General features: G+C 35.1%; 1 protein-coding gene across 3 annotated transcripts in view; it reads left to right on the top strand.

Moving 5' to 3' along the window:
* Positions 1 to 12,323, top strand: part of ATRNL1 (attractin like 1) — a 425,861-nt gene that overhangs the window by 107,566 nt on the left and 305,972 nt on the right. For all 3 annotated transcript variants that reach the window (XM_063405246.1, XM_063405245.1, XM_063405247.1), the window contains exons 18-19: positions 2,761 to 2,979; positions 7,377 to 7,514. In XM_063405246.1, coding sequence (XP_063261316.1) covers positions 2,761 to 2,979; positions 7,377 to 7,514 — 357 coding nt within the window. The remainder of the gene's footprint in view (positions 1 to 2,760; positions 2,980 to 7,376; positions 7,515 to 12,323) is intronic.

Here is a 12,323-nt window from a genome sequence, read left to right as displayed (position 1 = left end):
TAGCAGAACATAAATAGATGGAAAATCTGGAGATAAAATTGACAGAATACCACATAAATGATGCTTATGTTTTTGAACTAGCAGATATTATGTCAGCCTGAACTTTCAATTCAGTTTTTCTCTTCATGTAGTGTTTGCACATCACACTGATTCAATTTGTTTGGGGAACATAAATTGTTTTTAATTTGATTGTCATTTTTGTCAGGTCTGTAAAAGTTTATATTAAATAAGGCAAAGGAGATTTGCTATATACCAGTTCAACATTATGTACAGGCAATTTTATATGAAAATATGCTTTCTATTCAACAAATTAGAAAAAAACCAAGATTCTGTGGCTGTAAGCAGTTTTTCCAGAGTTTTACAGTATCAGATATTTTGAATTTAAACAAGAAAATGCATGTCCAAATGAAGCATAGTTCAGATATTATTTTAGTCTAAATGACTTGAAAATTTTATTAGGTAAATCTATCATTATTACTGCTGAAGTAATGAATTATTAAGTGAATTCCCTTATCAAGGGATAGTGTTTCTACTTCAGACTGGAACGATACCTTTAAAAAATCCTCCTTGCTTTTAAAATTTTATTTTTTATTTTGAATGACTAATTTCTGAGCTTTTGGATATTTTGCTCTGAATGGAAAAAAAAAATCAGACAAGCATGTATGATTTAAAACACAAAAAAAAAACCAACTGAGAAATTCACATTTATTTTCATGACTTGGAATTAAAAATGAGGAATGCTGTTTTATTGGTGACATATTGTCATTTTAATACCTACTTGCCAACAACGTGCAATTCTACTTTTCCCTACATCTTCCATCCATTATGACTTTTGATTGAACAGCTGACAGTTGAACAATCTTGGACTACCTCTAGAATTTCAAAGAAAACAAAATTGCTGCTTGAATATCCCCTTCTTCCATCAACAATTGCTTCTCAGCTCCCTTCAGATTTTCAGCTGAATGCCACTACAGATAATAGCTGAGGATTTTCACTTTTGGTTCTGTTTTATCCTCTGCAAAGATGGTGCAGCTGATACTTCAGGGCTTTATAAATAGCAGCATGAGTATAAATAGCAACATGAGATTTGTTTGGATTGTTTAGAGTGCGTTTCTGAAAGGGCAAGCCAGCCTGTGCAGAATGATGGTCTTTATTTTTCTGCTGATCTTCTAACGTATTCAAAAGCCCAAATTTTTATCATTCAGCTTCAGCTCTGATGGTTTAAAACTGATTTTTCATGTTTGACAATTTGCAACAACAGTTGGCCTTTTCCTGTCCTTGTTATTTTCCACATTTGGGAAACTTGAAACGTTTCCTCCTGTTTGGATTCTTCCAAGTCTCTTGAAGAGCTCTTGCTTCAGCTTTCTGTGCTGTTAAAATCCTTTTGAGATTCACTCAGACTCTTCACTGCCTGTTTTCCTGATATCTGCAGGTATCTCTAGACTGTGCAGTATTTTTTCTTTTTACAGCTTTCCTTACTTTTAAACAGTTTTAAGAGTTGCTGAAGTCAGAGGAGCTAGCTTTATTCTGCTCTCAGTCAATTTAGCTAGCAATGAAATCATTCTTCTTAGTGTTGCTGTTGTGGACCAGAGGAGCCCAGGTAACTGTGAACATTGTTTGGATGCAGATGAGCCAAACTGAGAGCTCACCCTCACCTAGAAGCACTTTGAGTGTCCTTCAAAGTAACTCTGGGAATCTTTAAATTACTTTCTTCTTTTTAAAAACAAACTTAGATAATTCTGGCTTCCCAGCAGGAGCTTAGCTTCATGTGTGCTTTTCAAATCTAATTTTGAAAGCCTATAAAGTTAATGTGAGGAGAGACAGGGACCCATAGTGATCAATGTTTGAATGAGTCTGATGTTAATTTGATCCAGTGTTACAACAGTAATTAAAAAAACTAAGACATATCAGAAAAAGTTTAAAGAAGCTTGGGAACTTTAATGTGTTCTTGAAGTTACGAAGATGTTGATTTCTTATTAATAAAAAATGACAGTAACTTCCGAATAGGAGTTTTATTCAGTTCTAAACAGATTTGAAATATGAAGAAGACCATTTAATTATTTTAAGGAATAGAGTATAAAAGATCTAAAGGGAGATTTGGCTTTTAGAATGCAATTTAAAAAATGAAACCTGATTAACTGATGAGAACCTTAAGATATAGTTAATTTAAATGGATCTGAATTATGACTTGTGGCTTGAGAGTGTGGTTTGCTAGCTTGTTTCAAGAGCTGTGTAAGAAGACTAAGTCATATTAGTAGGCCTATATTCAGATAACATCCAGGGGTACATCATGTCCAAAATAATTTTTGGTTTGAATTTGAATGCTCCTGTGGTTTTTATATTTATAAATATTACCACTCTTACTTGGTTTATTGACTTTGTATCAAACTCCAGAGTTTTCCTTTTGGAAGGGCTGTTTATCTCAGTAAAACTAGTAATAAATGCATTATATACTAACAATAAGTAAAGAATTTGTTTTCTTGTGTGTCTAATGGAGACGTGTGATATTCTTGTTCTGTTTCATTATTTTTGTTGATCTGAAGTTTTTATTATTGCATTGTGGAGTAACAAACACCTGCTGTGTGTTTTGTGATCTTTGAGGAAGCACAACTTTTAATGGAAAATGAAATATTCTTACTAGTGTTACTGATATTTTTTTAAAATTTGCTCAAGGAAAAAGAAATGCTCCATCTCCTGTTGTAAAATCCAAGCATCTTACTTAAAAAACAATGCATTAATATTGTATTCCATGTGCTAAAGCTCAAAACTGCTCTGGGCTGAGGACGTGTGGCCAGTGTTTGGAGCAGCCCGGGTGTGGATGGTGCAACGATCCTAGTAACACTGGCAAGGGACAGTGCTTGGAAGGCTCCTCAAGAGGCCCAATGAAACCTGTCAGTGCCCACTCCAGTGAAATGGTGCTTGATGCTGCTCTGTGCCCAAAGGAAAAAAATTATGAGTGGTCTTTCATCCAGTGTCCAGGTAAGGTTTTGTTTCCGTTCTTTCTTTTGTAAGAAATATGAGTTGAAACGCACCTAAAAAACGTCATTATTCTAAGTGATGCAAATAGTGTTTTCATGAAAGACTTGTTTTTTACAGAATATTTCCTAAATGTAGAGTTTGTTTGTCTACTGAACACAAGCGTAGGTGGACATGTGAAATGCAGTGCAAGTAGTTTAGCCAAAATTGCCATTTATTTGTAGATAAGTTTTGACCCACCGTATTCCTCCACATTTAGAAATCAAAGTATATGAATTTTATTCAGTTCTTGCTTTCTTCTCTGGCTTCTGTATCCATCAAGGAGTGGAACTGGGGAGAAATTATCCATAGGAGAAGACTGATGGACACAAAGTTCCCTCCTGTTTTTGCCTGGTCCATCTGACTGTCAGAATGGGGGGCTGCCAAACCCTGAGCTTTGCTTCCAGTTGACCTTTTGGACACTCAGGGTGAATAGAGTGTGAGCTTGTGGAGCCTTAAAGAGACTCTCTGAAGTCTCAATTTAAGCCACACCTGTCTGATTATAGTATTTTAATTTTTGAGTTCATTGGAAAAGTGAGGAAGAGACAGTGAAAGCTGAGCTGGTGCAGCCTCTCTTGGGTGCAAATCCTCCAGCCCTGACAGAAGAGTGTGCAGGCAGATGAAAAACACACTGGGGACTTTGACAACCCTCCACAAGTCATTTACAATAAACAATACAGTTTAAAACCCAGCTTGAAAACTTTTATTTATTTATTTATTTTAGAATAAATAGTGTAACTGTGCTAAAGTTATTTTTCCAGGGAATGTTCTACTGCTGATAGTTTTGGAAGCTGGAGCTTCTGTAGGATCAATACTTTTATGGGTACATGCAGTTGTGTTTGCTTTCTTGTCTGCTTTTTCTGTCAGTTTATTCTCTCTGTTGTGTATTTATATATGTAGAGTGAGGGGTTTTTTAAATTTTAGAATAATGAAATGAAATTTGAATAGTGAACACTATTGCATATTTTCAGTTAAAACCAAGAAACCTTCCACGTCATCTAATACTACTTTCTGAACAAAGAAGCTTCTAGGACGTTTCAGGAAACAATAGAATGACATTCTGTTGTTATTGTATAGAAATTTCATTACTTAGTCTATATATTGATAAATGAAATGTTAACCCTTCAGTGCAATGTATAATTTCTGCCACTAGTTACATTGTAATAGATAAATATATTGCTTGTCTAAACTGATGTGTTTAATATTTATTCTTGATGGATAAAATTCTGTATTCATTGTATGTTCTTGCCAAGAATTTACTAAAGTTCCACTTCAATTTTACATTCCTTAGCTTTATTAATTTAAGAGACAAATACTACAGAAGTCATAGAATTCAAATTTGAATTGATGTGAAATTTCTTTTTGATCTGTTTAGACAAGAGGTTTTGTTTCTAAGGTTTTGTTTTCCTTTTCCTAGAATATTTTCTGTAATGGATAATACTAACACAGTTTATTCTCAGCACAACAATCATTTGATGTACTTGAAACAAGATAGAATTAGACTAAGTCCGTGTAAACCTACTGAACAGTTTGCAGTTAGGATGAAAATATAAACAAATAGTTTATACCATGCAGTTGGGAGATTATTCTGACACCTTGATGAACTGTTGGCTGAACCATTCATGTTCATTCAGGCATACACGTATTTTTCCTTTAGTCCATATCCATCCTCCTAATAGTGCCTCTGGGCAATTGTGCTGCTGATAAAATTTTTAAATTCCTTCTCATTTTCTGTTTGTTGAAAACTTCAGGATTAGTATTCATCAGGCAGTATAGAAAATGTTTATTTTTGTGACTGGTCACTTCGATATCAATAGGCTACAAATAAGCTGTCATAGTATTAATTTAATAAGAGTACAATTGTATTTTCATCAGATTCTTGGTTTAACTGAACTATTGTTATAAATAAAATTGCAAATAACATATATATATATAAAGAAAAGAAAAATAGCTTTGACATTCATCTCATGAGAAGAAACGTTTACGTAGAATGCAAACCCAAGTTTTTCTTTAAAGTCTAAATTTCTCCTCTGAAAAGGAGTGTGAGTAGATTCTAACTAGTTTTTTAAAAATGAGATGAAGTATCTTTGCACTAGATCCAGATTGTAATGAAGACACCCTTTTCATAGATTTTCCTAGTTTTAACTATTTTCTTAAAACTATAATTACCAACAATTGTCAGCTTCATCAGCTTTTTCAACACAGAGGTCAAAAGCAAATTAGACATAAAATTGCTTCTCTCCAGGGCAGCCTCACTGAGGATTCAGCTGAAGAACATTTTTGTGTGTGAGGTAAATGCCTTTGTTGCTGCCAGTGATGTACATTAAAAGGACTTAAGAAAAAAAGAACTTTTACAAATTTACCTCCTAATTCTTACTTAATGGTCATTACTGTGTCTCATTATTTTAATGACTATTTAAATTATTTAATACTGATGTCTCCAGTTCGATTGCACTGAAGCAGCTTTGAAATTGATTGAACTTCCACTTTTAATGCTTTTCAATGAGATGGGAAATCAGCAATCATATAATGTAATTTTTCTATGGTGTGTCATTCACTTGTGGATTGCAGTAGTTCTTTTTGTGTATAAATTTTTTTGAATCTGTTTCAAAATCTCTTCCATTTGCTTTGACTCAAAAAAATGTAAGAATTCAGAACTGTCATATATGACCAGATAATATTATAACTTGCAGAAAACTAAAATTTACAATTAAGGTTGCTTTCATCACCCTGTATAACACAAAAATTAAGAAATACAAAGCTAAGCATTAGCAAGAATAGAAAATGTATAAATCAATGGTCCGCTAGTTAAAGAATATTAATATTAAGCATTTGTCCTACACTATGATACAGTCTTAAATAGAACACCTCTTTAATGTACTTTCTGTTTTTATTTTTGGCTTATTGGGCTGTATTTTTTTTTTACATTTGCTTTAAGTAGTTTAATGTGTAAAACATGTACACAAACCCCAGAATGGAGCTGCAAGTTGTGGTACTTTTGTGTAGCTTTTCCTGAGGATGGCAACAAACTGCAAAGGAGGGAGGCACCACAAAGATGTCTAAAAATCAAGTATCCTTGGGAAGAATAAGGCTTGTGATTTTCAGAGATTTACTCAAGATAGTGAGAAAACCTAATGGTACAGAAACGTTTAATGCTTGTTTGGAAGATTCTCTAGGCATAGTTACAGAAGAAAGAAGAGATTGTCAACTTGGGAAGTTTTAATAGTTTATGAGCCAAGTCCGTCAATTCCTATAAATATATTAAGTTACTAAATTATAAAATGGCTCTAAAAACTTTTAAATCATGCAGTGAGAATCCCTTTTTTCCCCTAGCCAGGACACCAATCACTGTGACATTTAAATTAAAAATCCAAATTAAAAAAAAAATACAATCTTTCTGTGATAGCTGTCCTCTTCCAAGTCTTCCACCCACGTTGGCACTGAGGAATTGACATGGCTGACACAATTTGACATTTGAGAAGTTGCTATAATTGGCAGATTACTAATCTGCTGGGCACCATGAGCTCTGAAGCTCCACTCTATAGAGAGGTCATCCTTCAAAACCTGGCAGCAGGATCAATGATTTTGGCAGGATTCACATTGTGATTTTGCTGCAGGAGTGATCAGTGCTTTTTGAGTTTCCCCAAAATGGGAAGCTCTGGAGTGGAGCTCTGCTGGTTTATAATGATGTTATTTGACAAAAAGCAATTTTATGCTTTCAAGGTCAGGTGTGAAAAAATTATGTCAATAGGAATCAATTTTTTTTTGCTCTCACCAAAATTGACTGTAGTGAGGAGGGACTGGAGCTGTTTGATGTGGTCCTGATGTCTTAAAATTACTTTGTATGTCAATTATCATGACAATTAAAAATAGATAATATTTAGTTCATTTATTTTGGATGTTGTGTCTCTCCAGTAGGTACATTTATCTGTGAGTTCATGTTCTCTATCACAGCAGGCTTTCAAATGCTTCACATTTGCATGTAGGTCTTGGGCTTTTCATAGAGGCTCAGTTAGTGACTCACTGCCTCTCCAAGTATTTCTGAAATATGCCTGGACAGCATTTTAAAGCTGGAAGGATGAACTCAATCACTCCAATGACAATCCCACAGCCCCTCTTCTCATAAAACCCACCTTAAAACTCACTTGTCACACCACAGTGAGATTTTGTGTGGATTCATGTTGTATTACAATACTGTTTGAGGAGGTTCTAGGTCTAAATGCAGATATATTTATACTGGTTATTAGCCAGGACTAAACTCCTCAGAATCACATTTTACCACAATTTTGTAATCACATAGAGATGATTTTTTCTTCCAAAGAGCAATTTAGTAATGAAGCTTTTAAAATGTTGTCTTCCAGCTTGCCAGTGTAATGGGCACAGCACCTGCATTAACAGCAATGTCTGTGATCAGTGCAAAAACCTAACAACAGGAAAGCAGTGTGAGACCTGCATGCCAGGATATTATGGGGATCCCACAAACGGAGGACAGTGTACAGGTAAGTTCTTCTACTGGGAGGGAAACCCAAAATATTAAAATAACATTTTACGTAATGTGATTTAATTTTTTTTTTTTTAATTTTCCTTTAAAGGTTAAAAGTTTATTTTATAGTACAGGTGAGCTGATCAGCTAAACTAAAGATGCAAAATCAGATTAATATATTTAAAAAGAAATCCATTCAGAGTCGTCATTTTGCAGTTGTTGCTCTCTCAGGAGGAGGAAGAAACTCCCTTATTGGAGCAATACCTCGAATTATTTCAGAGAGATGTCCTTAAATCCTGTTAGAGGCAGTGAGAAAGTACTTATAATAAACAAAGTTCAGTATCTGCCATAATGTCTGGCAACACTGATTGATATAAATACGTGATGCTAGTGGAGAAATTCCACATTTAACAGACCAAAAGGTCTTACTTATGTATAGTTGAAACAAAAAGGCCTGGTATGCTGAGGATAAGGCACCCACACCTATTCAAAGTTTAGTTTTTAAACTGCTGCTCTGAAGGATTCTCCTTGAAATGAAGGAGAGAATGAAGTCAAATACTCCAGATGGTTTTTGTATATTGCTGTAGGGCTGCTTTTTCACTTGTGTGGGTGGTTTTAAAGTCAACAGAAACTCCTTCCCTTAAAACTGAATGGTGGAAGGAGGAACACATTCAGTATGAAAACTCAATGAGGTTGGCTTTCAATCTAGAAGGGTGATGGAAAGTTTTGTCCATGACTTTTTCTTCTCCATTACTGATGTTTCTTTAACCAGACCTTTGCTTCTCAAGGAATATTTCTTCATTTAAAGGGTTTGTTGGTTCCTTAGCATTCTGATGTGCAGTAGGCAATGCATAAAGATTCACATCTGGTAAACTCAAGCACGATATGTAAAACTTGTGTTCAAGGGGATAGAAAGATTAATGTCTACCCTTATTGACAATTGAACATTTTGCTGAGGCTTTATGATGCTTTAAATAATTCTTAATAGTTCAGTTTTTCTCCTGAAGCTGACAAAATGTTCTTTTGCTGTCTGTATCACCTTTATGGGAAAATGATGTATTCATACAGCTTTTATTCTTCAGGGATGCATTAGCTATCAACCAAATAAGCATTCCATCACCTTTAGTGAAATATGCGTGGTGCAATAATGGCTGAAATCAATTTATAAGACCAGTAAAATTATAAATTTTATAACTTGTTTTTTCAAACCTAGTCTGTAAGAATGCAATTTTTTATTGGTAGACATGATTTTAGCAGGAGCTATTTTGACTAGAGAATGCTTTAAAAAATAAAAATGATAATTATTTCAATGCTTTATCTGCTACGGTATGTTGTATTTTTCTAGTATAGAGCCCATAATAAATATGTTTACATCCTTAGGATATTTTGAAGGATGTAGTTGTTGTGAATTGTTAGATTTTCTACAGTATCATGAGTGCTGTGATAGAGGTGCCCAAATTGTGGGCCAGGGCTTTCTACAGGAAAAAATAGCAGTGATCCATAGCTAAGTCAAATCAGTGTTACTGGGATCTAAGAGGATTTTGGAACAATAGCTGGGATCAGGCACAGTGCAAACATAAAGAAAGAAAATAATGGTTCTGTTTCATTTCTCCTTCATTCTGTTCGTGTTATCAATAATACAGAAAAACAATTAAAGATGGCTGGAAATTAAACCCGTAATTAAAATAGAAACATACAGAGAAAAATATGAATTGAAGAAAGGGCAACCCAGTTAGAAGCTGAGCTTAAGTCTGACTGAAATAAAGAGAAAATAAGACAGGAAACTATATGAAAAAACCTATCAACTGACAAAAGAATCACAAGAAACTAAAAAAATACCCAAGCCAGTTATCTTTTTAGTTGCATCTTGAGTCACTTTGTGCTGCCACCCGAGTTTCTGGCTGGACCCCACCAACTTTCCTTTTCCACCAAGACTCAGCCTTTGTTTCCATGGCTGCCTGAGCACAGGGTGCATTTTTCCCTTGGAGCTCCTGAGTAATTTGAGGATGCAGGTTGAAAACTTTTTGAAGACATGACCAAATGATGACTGTAACTGTGAAAGTACATCTGTAATGCTGTGATGTTCTTTGTGGATCAGGTTGCTATAGTTACAGGGGCATAGTTTGGTTTTGAATTGGAGAGCAGTCAAAGCTGGGGACAGGGATTGTGCTTGATCTCTGCCGTGGAGAGGTGACGCTGTGTGCTCTGGGACAGAAGCTCCAGGTCATTTCCCTGGCACACACATGACATAAAATAACTTCCCAGTGTCCTGACAAAAGTGCTTATGTATTCAGTACACATACTGCGTTTTTTCCTGTCATCATATATGTACTTATAGGTAAAATCTGAGCTCTTAGTTTGACTGTTGGTGATACAGACTAAAATGATTTGCAAGAAAACCTTCCTTTTATATGTAAGTTGCATTAGACCTTGTTGTTCCTTAGATCTTGAAAGGAGGGAGGAGGATGTGCATAGCAAACCTTGCAGTCCTTGGAAAACTTCTAATTTTTTCCATTACTGTGCCAATAGTTTCCTAAATACTTTCTGTTTATACTCCAAGGAGGTAATTCAGAAAGTTCTGAAAGAAATGGCTGTCCACCTCTGAGTGATCAATTCTGTTCTGACCTTTGTCCAGGGATGGCAAATTCTGTTAAAATATAATTATTTTTTTTCCACACTGGTACTAACGGTGGCTTTACAACTGTCATCAGATAACTGATACATTTATAGTGGTATTGCATAGTGTTATGCTATCAAATTACTATGGAATGAGTAACAGTTGTTATAGAAAAAAGATATAATTCAGATTTCAAAAGGTTTTGAATAGTTGTGATTAAAGAATGGGTAAAAAAAATTGACTTTTCTGGATTTTGACTCACAATAATTGCTGACATTTCAATAGCTTTAAAACAGATCTAAAGACTTGCTTTGCATCCAGATATGATGCAGGCTCAGTAAATGTGGCAGACTTTGCAGAAGGACAAAGAAAAGATGGAGGCATAATAACAGGCTGCAAATACATGAAGGGAAACTGAAAAGAGAGGGAGGTGATAACGTACCTTCCCCCACGCCCCCATTTTGGTTGAGGAGGAAGTAATGGGATTAGGTTGCAACAAGAAAGATTAAGGTGGAATACAAGGAAAAATTTCTACTGGTTAAACTGTGAAAGATTACCTAAATATGCTGTGAAATCGGCATTATCACTTACACTATCCTTTTTAAATTTTCAAAGGTTTCAGGCTTTGGAAACGGGTAGGGAACTAGCTGATTCCACACATTTTTCTCCAGTTCTAATATTGTAGGGTCTTGGAGTTTGAGATCTAGAAACCAGGAAGGTATTAAGTAAAGTATTCTGATTATACAGGAGAAGGAGCAGTGTATAGCCATTTGGCAGTGGATATTTACCATATTTTTGTCTTTATTGTTACTAAGATGTTACTAAGTTGTATACCACTTATTTTTGAATCTGTAGCATTTTAGTTACTGTGGAGTTGAAAAGCTTTCCATCCTATGCAGGTTTCCCCCTGTAGCTGAGACACTGGTTTATTTGTGTCAGAAGTGGTATTTTGGTTGCTGATGGGCAATAGTTTGGCAATGGTCATATATTTAAGAAATAAATATTGTTCTTTTTCTTGAAATAACCATACCTAATACCAGTTACTCATCTAAATTCTGTCACTTGAGGTCTCTTTTCAGTACAGAGAATGAGAGTTAGAGTTTGTATTCATGGTGTAAAAATGAGCTTTATGTTCAGTTGTCCTAAGCTGTGGCTTGCATTAAAGATATATGTGCTCCTTCAGTTCTTTCTGACATTTCATTGTACAAATATATAGTTTGAATTATTTTATATTTGAATCATTGCTGCATTCTGTACAAATATCAGTAATAAATCACAGGGATCTTTTATGAAAAAGGAAGTTCTGTGGCTGTAGTCTATTAGTTATCTATTGTTATACTAATTAAAGTGGTTTCAGGTAGTCTGTGGTGTCCATAACAGAAAATGAAAGTAATTTCTTACCTTAAATGATGAAATATTTTAGGTTGTACAAAAAGATTTGCATTCCTTCTTAAAAATAAATGGTAGTGCACAAATTAGTAAGTCCAGACCCCTAAGATGCTAAGCACATACTTAAGATTTGTCATCTAAACCCCCTGTCTAGAAAAGAAAGCATGAAGAGAGAGAACCACCCAACTGAGCAGCTGAAGTTACAACATCCTTTTTAAGCATTATCTCAATGTGCAAGAAAATTAGAGAGAAGACAGAGATGAATTCTGAGCATGAAGGAATAGGCTGCTCTGGCAAGGGACAGGTTTGGGTTTCCAGGCTAAGCAAATCCATGGGCAGTCCTTGGAGTGCTAATTCAGTGATGTCAGCCTGTGCCAGAAATATTTAAGTAACCAAATCCTGTCTTGGACAGAGTAAGGCACATTCTGTGTTTTGGTAAAGATCAGATGAGAGAATCACAGCTCAGCCTTGTCTATTCCTGGGACACCTGGGAAGCCTTTCAGTCTTGATGTTGAAGGCAGATATTCCAATCATTTTGATTAATATTTTTCTAAATTTTGCTCAAGTCCCATTTGAAGGATGATTGAAGACACAAATATTGAAATTCATCATGGAATATTATTGGATTTTGGAAATAAAGCAGCTTTGACTGTAGGTGTGACCAGGTCCTGGCTTGCTATCTTGGTGGTTTCTCTTGGTGTTTTGTTTTCTTCAGGGTCTTGCTCTGTTATGTGCTGCATGTCTGGGAATATGCAATTTTTAAATAGAAATTGTAGAAAAACTGGAGTTGTATGTGTACCACGGACTGCACATAAAGTA

Source organism: Prinia subflava, chromosome 9 (genome assembly GCF_021018805.1).
Source record: "Prinia subflava isolate CZ2003 ecotype Zambia chromosome 9, Cam_Psub_1.2, whole genome shotgun sequence".
Lineage (NCBI taxonomy): Eukaryota > Metazoa > Chordata > Aves > Passeriformes > Cisticolidae > Prinia > Prinia subflava.
The sequence above is the reverse complement of the archived record's forward strand: the minus strand, read 5'-3'. Positions and strand labels throughout refer to the sequence as shown.